The sequence below is a fragment of the Biomphalaria glabrata genome, chromosome 13 (assembly GCF_947242115.1).
Source record: "Biomphalaria glabrata chromosome 13, xgBioGlab47.1, whole genome shotgun sequence".
In the NCBI taxonomy this organism is placed as follows: Eukaryota; Metazoa; Mollusca; class Gastropoda; family Planorbidae; genus Biomphalaria; species Biomphalaria glabrata.
In genome coordinates this window covers 27,740,559-27,754,789 of record NC_074723.1, presented here as the reverse complement: position 1 = coordinate 27,754,789, position 14,231 = coordinate 27,740,559, and the positions used below count along the sequence as shown (strand labels likewise).

Here is a 14,231-nt window from a genome sequence, read left to right as displayed (position 1 = left end):
CATCTTTGTCTTGGTTGTATGTTTTATCAGGGGCTAGTAAACATTTTCTTTTTTGGCAGAGTACCCTATTAAAATTTACCAATTTATTAATCTCTTTCTTAAAACAAAAACAAACAAAACTATTTCAACAAAAAAAGTTTAATTTAGCTTTTATATTTCATGTACGGTACATTTTAAACACAATAACAGCATTCCAGTACAGGATGGAAAGATTTAGTAGAAATATGATGTCATCTATCAAACACTAAGTTGTTATGATGTCATCTATCAAACACTAAGTTGTTTTGATGTCATCTATCAAACACTAAGTTGTTTTGATGTCATCTATCAAACACTAAGTTGTTATGATGTCATCTATCAAACACTAAGTTGTGATGATGTCATCTCTCAAACACTAATCTCTCTCCCTTTCAACACTCCAGTACATGATAAAGCAGAAATAAATCCCAGTTTCCATTCTCCCTACGTCTGATGAGGACAAAGGAATTGTCTATTTAGTTTATGATTGTACAAAATGCATGACATCAAAGACTAGCTGTGTATAGGCATACTTTGTAAAGGCATATAAATATCTAGGCGTTATCATCAACAACAAGCTTTCATGGGAAGACCACCTTGGAACTCTGACAAAGAAAACAGCCCAGCGACTCTTTTTTCTATACAAACTCAATAGCTTTAAACTAAACTAGAAGATCCTTGAGACTTTTTACGGCGGGACTATACAAAATCTGCTAACATACGGAATAATTTGTTGGCAAGGCAACGCCTCATCTAAACTGTTGCGACGTCTAGAAAACATCATAAAAAAAAAAGCATAAAAAATTACACTCACAACATTAACACGTTTAAAGGAACTTTTTGAACCAAAGTGCCTAAGAAAAATCGAAAAAATCTTGGAAGACGACGGCCACCAGCTCCATCAGAACTACGTCAGGTCGTCGCGAAGTGGGCGACTGCTGTCAATCAAAACAAGAACAGAGCGGTACAAAAACTCGTTCGTACCTCACTTGTTCAGACTCTATCACCGCCACTCATTGATCAGGGAACATGAAATGCACCAAGATACCTATGTGTAGTCGCTGAATGAACGCTGAATGTTGTCTGTTGTATTTGTGTGTATTTTTCTGTTGTGTTGTCTTTATATGAGAAAAGAGTCCTTGTAATCACAACAAATTTCCGTAAGGATCAATAAAGCAGTCTTAGTCTTTGGACTACCGGTACTAGACAAAAACGGCTTTATTGATCACTACCAAAAACTAAAACTTATGGCCATATCGCAAGGTCCCCAGGGTTCGCTAAGACATTCCTTCAGGCAACAAAACCAGGAAAGAAAAGGAAGCAGACATAAACAGTGTTGGGAAGACAAGAATGGATGGGCCTGCCATTGAAAGAGAATATATTCAGGCTAATTTCAGAAAAGAAAGATGGTCTATAAATCATGTTTGGTGCCCTAATGGTTCAACACACAAAGAATTGTGATAATAATGAATTATTTTTTTTTTATTTACAAAGGTTATATCAACTCAATCTGGTAAAATGTTTGTACACGTTATTTCTCCCACACCCAATCTCGGATCAAGTTGAAATATTGCATAATTATTTCTTGTACCTGACAAAACAAGAATCGATTTTTAAAAAATTAGCTATTATTAATTGTTTGGTATCGAACAAGGGAAAGAAATTGTACTTGACATGTGGTGGTAAAGTTGAATTAGTCCCCTTTATACTTTACATAAAAGCTAGATAATAGAGAGATAACTTTTGTAATAACCCCCATCTCTTCAAACACTGTTCATAACTGGTCCAGACTAGTGATTTATTTATTATTCCTTAGTCCCCGGGCATGCTACACTGCCTCATTGTAATGCCCGGGTGGAAATGATCGTAAGAGGAAACGATTAGGCTAGAGGGTAGCAAAACAAGACTCCCGTGGGGGTGCCTAAGGGGGTGCGAGAGCATCCTCATTGCACTGTCCATTCTTTTATGTCGTCTTCCATCGCTTTCTCTGTCTGCCTCTTCTTTTTCCCTGTACTGTTCCCTGAAGGAAGGTATTTGTGAGCCCCGAAGATCTTGTAATATGGCAATAGAAATTTAGTTTGCATTTTTTTTTACACTACCGGTAGTTAGTAGGTCTTGGTTGGGTCCAATCGCTGTAGTAATCCTGTCTATAATCTCTTCGTTTGTGATACGGTCTTTAAATGGGATACCTTGGATCTTTATGTAGCATCTCAATTCCATTGCTAGAATCCTTCTCTCTAGCTCTGCAGTCAGCGTGTAAGACTCACAAGCATATAAGAATGTGGCCATGACCAGGGGGCGAGTCAGTCTGATTTTGGTGCCGAGGGCTATGCATTTCTCGATCAATATTATTTTAAGTTTTGAAAGTGCTGCTGTGGCCTGTGCAATTCGGGCCAGTAGTTCAGGTTTCGTCTGAGACATTAGCTCCAAGGTTTTTGAAACCACGGACACTTGTCAGCTTTCCAATGCTGATGCTCCTTTTAAAGCCCTGTTGGCAATTGGTCATAATTAAGAGTAATTTCGGCATTTAGATATGTTTCTGTCCCTTCTAGGCCGTCTATGTCATTCGCGAAGCGCAAGTTAGTAATTCTTCTTCTTCCAATGCTTACAGTACCTTCATAGCACTCGAGAGCATCTTCCATTATCCTTTCAAGGAAGATATTGAAGAGTGTTGGTGAGAGTAGGCAGCCTTGTCTTACTCCAACTGTGGTTTTAAACCAGTCCCCAATGTTATTGTTTAAGTACACCGCACTGGTGGCATCCTTATAGAGGTTCTGGATAACTTTAATTATGTTATTATTTATGTTGTGCCTTTCCATTGTCGCCCAGAGTGCCCCATGGCATACTAGATCGAAAGCTTTCTTGAAATCAATAAAGACATGGAAAAGATTCTGTTGGCATAGGAGGTGTTTTTATTGATTAAGCTAAATGCATGACATTGCGCTAACCAAAAAATAATGACACAGATTTATTATTGTTGGTATAAATCCATTATTACAAACTTAATTCCATGACTGATCCAAACTAATTGATATAATTACACTTAATATAAGCTATGTTTTTTAAAAAAATATTTTATTTTTTCAATTCCAAACACCATTCCCCAGAAGAGAACGGGCACACCACACAGAGAAGTTTCTTTTAGACTACAGCAATACCAAAGCCAGCAACCTTTCACTTTTGGGTTTAAACAAATTCGTTTGTAAATAGAAGAATGAAAGTATTTCTTTTTATAATACACCGGTACATGTTAGAACATTCCTGAACGGATGTTTGTAGATAGAACACTGTCTTTTGCCTTGGATAAAGCCTCTTTCAGTGGCAGCCTCATCCATTCTTTTATGTCATCTTCCATCGCTTTCTCTGTCTGCCTCTTCTTCTTTTTCCTGGTACTGTTCCCTGAAGCTACTGTTGAAATAGCGTTTTAACTGAACAACGCCCAGTTAACAAAACCGACACTCTTCATTCACTCTTGAGTTAGATAGTTCTTACGTCACTAATCTGAAGATATTTCAAAGTAAAGTAGCAAAACAATTAAGCCTAAACCGTACGGAACCATCATTTACAAATACAAAGCCGAATAAAATAAACCACATGAAATGCGTAAGACGTAATTATCTTCTCTTTTGAAGTAACTAAAGTAATGTATAAGATAAGATAAGTTGGTCTGCATGGAGGTCTACATGTCTGTCAGGCATCGAGTTAGCGCGAATGGTGAACTGCTGCAAAAAGACGCTTCGTCTGGAGAAATAAAAATAATCTTTTTGAAAGGTGCAGTTTGGTGGCATTATTGTTGGGGTAGTCTATTTTTACACCACTCTGGACATCCTGATTTGTAACTTCCGTTACTGTAAGGACGCTAGAAACATGGGCTAGCTGTGGAAGCCAACAGGGTGAAGACGTTCTTCATGACCACTTCATCAGTGCCATTATCCTTTGTATTGGCAGGACGTACCACCGTAAACAACTTCTGCAATTGAAATGACAGTTTCAATCCGGTACGAAACAGGCTTCCAAATAGCTTCTAATAATACGAATAGTTTACTACATAAAACACTAAACCATAATCTTCAAAGATAAAAATCAAAACATAATTAATTACTCAGAAAGATAAAGGCACATTTCTCATTCCATATGCTAGGACAAACTTGTACAAACGCTCCTTCTTCCCTAGAGCTATTAGAGCATGGAATGGGTTGCCTGAGCCAGCCAGGAAAATCAACTACTTGGCAGAATTTAAGTTATTGGTTAACATGCTTGACTAGATTGACCCAGAAACACGCGTAGGACGTAATCAACTACTTTTTTTTTTTTTTTTTTGTAGTAACGTCTGTATTTTAGATACAGATACAGATACAGAAGATAAATGATAGTTTTGTGTCATAGTTTTGTCTTGTTTGTTTGTTTACTTTAGCACCGTTTGCACACCGAGTTCTCGTGAGTCCCCGAACTTTGATTCCAGGCACCATCTTGATCTGCAATAGGTTGGCTAGAAAACACGTGCAGGAATTCATTTCTTTCCGGATTCGTCGAACCTAAATCTGGATCTACACTAACCCATAATATTGTTTAGAGCTTTCATGGTAATAAGTCTAGATGGCGCAAAGGCTTCAACACTGTGATTTCATCTCTTTTATGGACATGTGCGGGGAGGGGGTGTCTAGGAGAACGTTTCCGTGCTGCCTACAATGGCGATGTCTTCGATTCCGAAGATTATGGATGAGTGCAGTGTTTTATAGGATTACGCAAAAACCCGTTGCGACGTGCATATTTTCCCGCATTTCGAGCCTATAGGTGCTCAGCAAACAGTTAATCTCAGCTCGAATCGACAGAATTTGAACCCCCATTGCTAAATCCCCTCCCCCCCCCCCCAAACGAACAGACCCACATAGTGACATAGATCTAGGCTCCGTTGATCGTTTGATTAATTCAAGGCCCAGCATAGAAAATATCTGTAAAAGAAAGATAATCTCTAAGCCATTCTAAACATCGACATTGAGCCAAGGTCCATTGTGTTTCTCGACAACTTTAATATAGACAAAAACGAATTAGAATGTCATTATTTTTTTAATTATGAAAATATTATTCCTTGGCTATTGTAGGATCGAGATTTGCTCAAGAAAAGCCATTTCTTTTGTTATTTTTAATAGTTTGTATGCTGTGCAAGGTATATATTGATCAATAAAACCTGGGCGAGAAAATGTACAGATCTACTCTATCGATATGATTGGGATTTTAAAATTTGTATTATTTATATAACATGTTCTAGCTCGCACCGTCTCGTCGCTCTGAGGCACTTTGTTAAGAACAGTTCTCTGACAACATGGACAAGGAAGGTGGAAGTTCTTTGCAGAGTTGCACTGTCTCCATACAGACGAATACCAGTTTCTTTTTCACTAAAAGGGCCATTTTCGGGGTGAAGTATCGCGCACTATGACAAATAATTAATCGTTTCTTCGTCCTGTTGGCAGTCTCGTCAACGTGAGTCGACGTTCACCTTGAACTTGACAAAGTATGCTCCGAACGGACAATGCCTCGTTCTGAAACTAGCGATCATAACCTGTTCTTCCCTGTTGAACTGCCACCATTCGTCCGATTTCCTGGGTCTCTTCAAATTCTAGCACACCTCCATGCCTGTTTTTCCGTTTTCTCAAATTTGGCGCCACTTTCTTTTGTCCATTCGCAAATAATCGCCCGAGCCAGCTCAGACGTCTGTGGCTCTATCGGTCGGTCCAATTTGGTGCCGTACTTTGCTAATAAGTCAGCATTCACGTTTTCTTCAATATGGACTTTACTTGGTCGTTCAAATTTTGTGTTTTTCTTGAAGGAGTCCCGCGCGTGCCAGTGTTTTTGCCAGTGATTCCGGTAGTGTTTCAGCAGAGCTCTCAATAGCTTGTAGGCATGGCAATGAGTCTGTGAATAGCGCAGATTTCTCGTTTATTCGTTCTTCAATGTACTCTACTGCATCTAGAATTGCTACCATGTCTGCTACATTATTGCTCATACGGACCCATAATTTCATCTTTTTTTCAGCGGAGCCGGGAAATCGGACCACCACTCCATACCCAGATGTTTTCTGACCTAGGTTCTCTCTCGTGGAACCATCTGTGAACACTTTAATTGAATCCTCTAAGTACTGGTCTTCGTAGCCGTGCTTTTGAGGACGGTTTATTATGCATTTCTTGTTTGCTTCAGGATCAGCGTCCTCCGTACCGCTGGGAGTCCAGGAGCTGTTGCCGGGGAAGAAGCCCCAGTCAAAACGAGAGCAGCTCTGTTCTGGGATAAGTCGACCTCTTTGGACTATTCCTGCACGGTCCGCATGAAAGAATTTCGTTTGAGCTGACCTCCGTCCTTCCAGTTGTTGACCAGTTGTTGACGGGGCAGCCTTCTTCCGGCCGTTTATGCCAACATAACTGCTTGCTCCCTTTGTAACCTCAGAGGTGGAAGATCTGTCATGACCTCATTCGCAGCAATTTGTGTCGTACGAAATGCACCACATATCAGTATTATAGCTTGTTTGTTTTTTTTACGCGTCAGAAAATGGCTTTATTTCTCTATTTAAAATGTGAGCAAATTTATAGCTAGCTAGCCAACGACTCATTTTCTTGTCTCTTTTTGGTAAATATTCCCATCGATCCTCTAATTTCCAATTTTTTTTTATTGCGACTCAAACCAAGAATGGCTCACTTTCTTTACAAATCAAATATTTTGGCTTATTAACATGTTCCAAAAAAAAAAATAAAGATCTATTCACATTTCTTGGTAGATTCTAAATTCCACTTGTAGTTTCTTCAACTATCCCATAAACAAACAAATGTCAAAGGTCGTGGTGGTAGGTAAAATACATTTTTCAACATCTTTTGTTTTTGGAAAAAAGGGGCGACTTTCTACTCTTTGTGCCGACGTTTTATCGGGCCAGATGAAACCACGTCGCGGGCTGGATTTGGCGCTCGGGCCGTATTTTGGAAACCACTGATTTAATATAAAGCAATAACGAGGAGCAGACTCCCTTGCCAAAAGTTTCCCCATAGAGAAGTCTGTAGTGTGCATTACAAATGACAGCATTGATTGATTTATTGTGTCAGTTAGCTTCCATCGTCTCCTGATCCTACAGGTATCTTCCAAGTTTGAACGCTTGAAGTAAAATGGATATAAATAGCAATGATGGTCTGCCCCCTGTTAACATGGCACATAGATCTAAATCTTCATCATCTGGCCATGCCAAGAAGAGCGTCAGACGACTGACAGTAGCGGAAGTTGCTAAGGAGCACGAGATACGAAAACTTCAGGAGCTCATTCATGATGATGAACTTAATATTGATCCGTAAGAAATGGTTTCGTATTTTGAATAGATCTCAAGTGTTTCTTTTAGTCCCCATAGTATTTTGTATTGTGAAAAAAAAGGGGGGGGGGGAGTTATGGGCTTTGACGGTTGGGGGGGGGGGGGGAATCAGCGTCCTCCGTACCCAGGGGCGTAACTAGGGATTTGGGGGCCCGGGGTATTGACCTCTTTGGGGGCCCCTTGCATTTTGACTTTCGACACCAGGACATGAGATAATGTACTTAAGAAATATATAAGCTTACATTCATATTTGTACAGTATATCAGTAAAATTAACACGAATAAATCATTAAGAATCTTTTAATGAATAATACGTTGTTTATTGGCAAAATGATACACAAGTGACAAATCTCAATTCATATCTCGTCACGTCCTGCTTTCTGTGCAGCAAAGGTCATCTATAACATCATTGATAGTGTCTAGTATTCGTGACACCGCTGACAAGCCATGATGATGGCTGGCTGGTCGTGAGGTTTGCGCGCTGGACTGTCGTTCAGATTTATCGATGGTCGAGGGTTCAAATCCTGCCCGCTCCCATCCCTCGTCGTCCTGAGGGAGGTTTGGACTAGGAAGTAAACTATCTTCAACTCTGAAGGAACATCCGAAACATGTAAAACATTTTACAAACAAACATTTTGATGAAAAGTGCTCGTGCATCAATGACATTATTGAACAAGCGATTGGCCCCTATTTCATTAAACAGGAAAAAGTAACACAGTTTTTTCATCAACGTTACATCATCCATAGACTGTTGATTCAGAAAGTTTCACCAACAGCTTAATGATTTTGTAGAGATGCAAGGAAACTGCCGACGTAGCTTCTCTTGCGGACCACCTTGTATTACTCTTTTTAAACTCCAGTCTCCAGCTTCTTTCAGGTTGGCCCATCTCTGGGGTGAATTGGAAAAAAAAAAAGAACAATTCGTGTACAGTTCCAAAAAAGGTGACCATTGCTGGATCTATCTCAGCAGAATGAAGAGCTGCCAGTTTGATTATCACAGTTCAAAAATGTTGCCTTTAAATTTATGTCTAAGAGACGTTTCTGCAGGCCAGACAGACTGCCACACATTGTGGCACAGATCAAGGTCCAATGTCTTTAAGAGTTTTCAGAACAAGTTCTTCATAATGTTGTCCATCAGGTTTCAAAATTTTAAAGTAAGCAATGAATGACTCTTTTATTTCGAAATTATTAACCACCAAGTAACAACCTATTAGGGATACCTGTTCTTGATGAGAAACATCTGGGCTGGAATCAAACATCAGAGAAAAGTAACAAACTTGTTTGACTTTCCCAACAATTGATTCCCTAACTTTATTGCCCATCAAGTTAAAAAACTCATTTTGAATTTCTGGTGACAAAATAATGTGTCTTCCCATATTCGATTCTATGTAAGTGGTGTTTTTTAACTTCATCAACTTCTGCTAGACATTTCGAAGATGCTAGGAAGTTCCCAGGACTGGGTGAATTCAGTTTTACGTTGTGACCTCGTAAGCTTGACTTTGTTTTTGCTAAGTACTTAATAGCTGCTGCTACAGGCTTCAGAATATCTCTCCAATACTGCTGATTTTTCAACATTTGCGCATGAAACATATGTGACAGTTCATCTTGTTCTGCCTTAAGCTTTTCTTCTTCAAACTTCCTCTTCAAAAGAGCTTGTCTGTCGTGGACCTTCTTCATGTTCTTTCAGTCTCTCAGGTTTCTTTTATTTGGTGAAACCAACTCCAGGTTTGCTCAATACACTAGATGTCTTTTCAGACATCCCAAGTGTGAAGAGAAGAAGGGCCAAGATCGGTTGCAAATCTTTCCTGTCGGAAGCTTTCTAGTGAACCATAATGTCAGACTTCTTGATTTATTTTGGATGAAGTGACCGGGGATGAAATGACCGGGAACCCCTGTATCTATACTGTTTACCTTTACCTATCCCTTAGTCTGTTGGACCGTTGGGGCACCAAGCAAGATTTGTCGACTGTCTTTCTCCATTCCTCCCTGTCTTTTGCCTTGTTTAAAACCTCTATCATTCTTTTATGTTGTCCTCCCATCGCTTTCTCTGTCTGCCTCTTCTTCTTTTTCCTGGTACTGTTCCCTGAAGGAATGTCTTTGCGAACCCGGGGATCTTGTAATATGGCCATATATTTTAAGCTTGCGTTTCTTTACAATAGTTAGCAGGACATCATGGGGTCCGATCGCTGCAGTAACCCTGTCTCTGATTTCTTGGTTTGTGATGCGATCTTTGAAAGTGATGCCTAGGATCCTTCTGTAGCATCTCAATTCCATTGCAAGGATCCTCCTCTCTAGCTCTCCAGTCAGCGTCCAAGACTCGCAAGCATATAAAAATGTGGCCATGACAGGGAGCGCAACTTTGCCATCCTAGCAAAGTACTGTTAAAAATTATATTAAAAATTATATATCTTACTGTTTACAGTATATGTATATCGCTGAGAAAAAAATTACAATCGCCTTGACCACACGGGAAAACTCTAGTTTGACCGTTTTAATTTTTAAACAGTTTTAAATTTGGCTAGAGAACTATTTCTGCATTTAGCTACGTCGGTTTTGAAAGGACTGTCACGTTCTTGAAAGGACTGTCACGTTCTAGAAAGGACTGTCACGTTCTAGAAAGGACTGTCACGTTCTAGAAAGGACTATCACGTTCTTGAAAGGACTGTCACGTTCTAGAAAGGACTATCACTTTCTTGAAAGGACCATCACGTTCTAGAAAGGACTGTCACGTTCTAGAAAGGACTGTCACGTTCTAGAAAGGACTGTCACGTTCTTGAAAGGACTGTCACGTTCTAGAAAGGATTATCAAGTTCGCTTTATTGATTCCAGATTTTAATTAATTAATGTTCATGAAAGTTTTGCGCATCGTCTTTTTAGTGTAGATCTCAAGGCTTATCATTGGAAGTGTATCAAGTGTAGTAGATAGATTCTTTTTTGTTTTGTTTTTTTGTTTCTGTGCGAGGCCGAGGCGGCTCCTTTGTTGACTAATGCATGCCTTCATGAACATTCTCATATATTTAACATATTTAACGCCATGAGACAATGCATTTTAATATGAAGATTTTGTGTTAATTATTTTCAAAACCGTTTTAACCAGGGACATGAAAACCAATGGCAAGTTGTTGGTGCTGCTGGTCATCTTACTGGCCATCGTATCCTTCACGTTGTTTATCATCATAATGGCTTGTTGGGTTCGAACTGCTCAGAAACAGACGGACACGACTGAGACCTCCAAACATACAGGCGAGTTGTTGCATTATGTGAATGAAAGAAGTTGTTGCATTATGTGAATGAAAGAAGTTGTTGCATTATGTGAATGAAAGAAGTTGTTGCATTATGTGAATGAAAGAAGTTGTTGCATTATGTGAATGAAAGAAGTTGTTGCATTATGTGAATGAAAGAAGTTGTTGCATTATGTGAATGAAAGAAGTTGTTGCATTATGTGAATGAAAGAAGTTGTTGCATTATGTGAATGAAAGAAGTTGTTGAAAACACGTCGGAAATTGCTAGAACAAGAAAACAACTCTTTGTTCTTATACATGTCAGTGTAACTTGTTGGTTTTAAACATTTTAGTTTTAGACAAAATACATTTTACAAAGTTTAAATGTATTCTTATTCTACACATGATTTTAATACCCTGCATATGTTGAGTAGTAAAGTTCCCCTTTACGACCTTGTGGTCTATAGGGCAGATGATGTAAAGTTAATCTGATTCTGTGGCCTACGGTTAACAAGGGTGTTATGTGGCCAGCACAACGACCAACCGCCTTTACTTTTCCCCAACTAACGTTAGGTACCCATTAGAGCTGGGTGGACTCAGAGGCGCCCGAAGATCCTGAAGTTAAAAATCCCAGTCTTCACCAGGATTCAAATCCCGTACCCTGGTTCGGTAGCCAAGCGCTTTACCTCTCAGCCACCGCACCTCCGCATATGTTGAGTTACTTCAGATTAAATGACAGACATTCTGAACGATAGGGGAAAGAAAGCTCAGAGCTAAAGAGGCGGTAGACTTTAGAGATCAGAGATACAGAGGTGAACTTAAAAACTCAGAGATAGTTCCTTATAAGGTGGACTTCGGAGCTCAGAAATAGGGCCTAGAAAAGAAGTTCTAAGAGCATCTAGCGACAAGATCTTTAGGACTTTAAGAGGGATTTAAAAAAACACAATAATAGAGTGGTTTCAAACAAAAGACAACTTCAGTCAAAACTAAACAGAAGTAAAAAAAAAAATTAAAGGTCAAAAAATGATGGAGTTTGTAGTCTCATTAAATAAGAAAATATCGTAATATTAAACAAAATCTTGGAAGAAAAAATAGTAAAACTACTTCTTTAACGCAGTCTAAATAGTTAAGTAGATAATATCTATGTAGAATCAGGGATGAAAGAATGATAATTAAATTAGAGCTTTGTTTTTGTGTTACAGATATCTGTCTGACAAAGGAATGCGTCTTGGCAGGTTCTCTATTTCATTACCTATATAGAACTAAACTATTAGCTATCAGTTCACTCTATTCACATTTACTTTGACACAAAAACATGTTAACAAAAACATAAGACATCATTACTTTATTTGTGCACTTCAATGTGAGCTTTGAATCATAAAGTGGATTGGAGTAAAATAAATATCATTTCAAACACTGATAGTATACACAGAAGTGTAACAATCTATATCATTCAAACCTTAGGCTTTTTTATGTATCATACAGAAAGTCACAGATCTATCTTTCTAACGATAATATTTCAGACATTTTTTTCTTCTGCCAATTCATTCACGTATTCACACATCTTCCATCAGTTCGTACATTCATGTATTTACACATTCTTCCATCAGTTCGTACATTCATGTATTCACACATTCTTCTATCAGTTCGTACATTCACGTATTCACACATCTTCCATCAGTTTGTGCATTCACGTATTCACACATTTTCCATCAGTTCGTACATTCACGTATTCACACATCTTCCATCAGTTCGTACATTCATGTATTCACACAGTCTTCCATCAGTTCGTACATTCATGTATTCACACAGTCTTCCATCAGTTCGTACATTCATGTATTCACACAGTCTTCCATCAGTTCGTACATTCACGTATTCACACATCTTCCATCAGTTCGTACATTCATGTATTATCTGTTGGAAATAACAGCATCTATTCTTTTTTTTTGAAGCAACAGCAACCTTTAAAAAAAAATAAGAGCATCTTTTTTTTCTCCAAACCTTTTCAATTTTTAACCTCCAATTCTTATTTTATCCAAACCTGCTGGCCAATCATCCTTACAATGGCGTGCAGGGTTTTATTTGGTCCATAACTCCAACATACTAAAAGACATTCCATTAAAAAAGGAAATAAAAAGCATAAGAATCTCAAACAATATGTCGAAGTTTTTCTGTGCGCCCCCCCCCCTTCCATATTAGAGTCCAGCAGCTCATGTCTCGAATTGATCCTTCCCTTTGCATGATGGTTCTCTTGTAGCTGCGAGCATTGAAAGCTCCATTGATTACTCGGTCAAGCCGTGTGATGACTTCTATCAGTTTGCTTGTGGACGGTGGAGGAAAGAACATTCTAAAGCTAACCTCTCGGAGAGTATCACTAAATACACACTGTTCAGGGACCACAACCAACGTGTTCTAAGAGGTAGGCTATACACATCTACGACTTAGTTTGAGTCTAGAGTCAAATGTCAAGGCAAAGAAATCAGGTCAACCAGAACATTTTGTTCTATGGGAACCGCAAGTGAAAGAGGGAGAGAGGAAATGTTTTGTCTCAATGTCTGTCCAATATTTTGTAAGCAACTTTTTATATCAACTGGCTCTGTCTGTGTGGTACAAAGCTTATATCAACTGGCTCTGTCTGTGTGGTACAAAGCTTATATCAACTTGCTCTGTCTGTCCATGTGGTACACTTTTGTACATGCTATTTTTCCCACTTTACATTCTCGGGTCAAGTTGAAACTGTATACAATTCTTGTTTGTACCTAAGAATGAATCAACAAGAAACGAGAAATAAACTCATGTATTCAATGAATTATTGGTAATTAGTTATTTTGTCTTATATAAAATAGAGAAGTGTAGGCTACTTTTGGAGAGATGTGGCTTATATATATATATATATATATATATATATATATATATATATATATATATATATATATATATATATATATATATCTCATATATATAAAATAATATGTTTAGTTTGTCCTCTTATTTGCTTTCTCGGGTCAAGTGGAAATTTGACATAAATATTTAAATCGAGGACAATACATGGATCAATAAAAAAAATTGATTATTTAATTTATCAGTGGCAAGTATTAAATTTGGTAATCTTTCTAAAGGGGAGACTTATTTCTGCAGATAAATATGACAGCGATAGTCCTTAGCTAAGCTTTGGTTTTAAAAAAAAATAGGTTTTAATTTTGTATTGTTCTTGTTACTTTTGTAACTTCTATTTCCCCAGGGACTCACTTCATGCAATACGTTTTGTTTTTCTTCCTCATAAAGATTGTTAAATTTAGAAATAGCTAATATAACAAACATGATCCCTGTTCGTATAACCAAATAGAAAGATTGTCTTTCTTTCTAGACTTACTTGAGAAGCCTATACAAAAGAATGAGTTGTCCAGTATACAGAAAGCTAAAACACTTTATGCATCGTGCATGAACGAAGGTCAGTTGGGGGGAAGGGAGCACCTGATTCGATGTTGTTGTTTGTTTGCTAAGAAGAGAAACTAGAAGCACTATAAAATTGTTTATAAATCTGAATAAAGGGACACGTCTTGTAGAACCTGCACAAGATGAAACAAATTTCTGATCTTTTGTTTATCAAGTAATATTGAAACATTTTTATCCTCAAAGGAAGAAATAGTT

General features: G+C 38.2%; 1 protein-coding gene across 4 annotated transcripts in view; it reads left to right on the top strand.

Moving 5' to 3' along the window:
* Positions 1 to 4,496: 4,496 nt before the first annotated feature.
* Positions 4,497 to 14,231, top strand: part of LOC106079514 (neprilysin-1-like) — a 57,580-nt gene continuing 47,845 nt past the window's right edge. For 3 of the 4 annotated variants that reach the window (XM_056008899.1, XM_056008898.1, XM_056008902.1), the window contains exons 1-6: positions 4,497 to 4,601; positions 7,133 to 7,342; positions 10,457 to 10,602; positions 11,783 to 11,815; positions 12,838 to 12,999; positions 13,948 to 14,031. In XM_056008899.1, coding sequence (XP_055864874.1) covers positions 7,164 to 7,342; positions 10,457 to 10,602; positions 11,783 to 11,815; positions 12,838 to 12,999; positions 13,948 to 14,031 — 604 coding nt within the window. In that variant the 5' untranslated portion in view covers positions 4,497 to 4,601; positions 7,133 to 7,163. The remainder of the gene's footprint in view (positions 4,602 to 7,132; positions 7,343 to 10,456; positions 10,603 to 11,782; positions 11,816 to 12,837; positions 13,000 to 13,947; positions 14,032 to 14,231) is intronic. The other variant, XM_056008901.1, reaches the window with a different exon arrangement.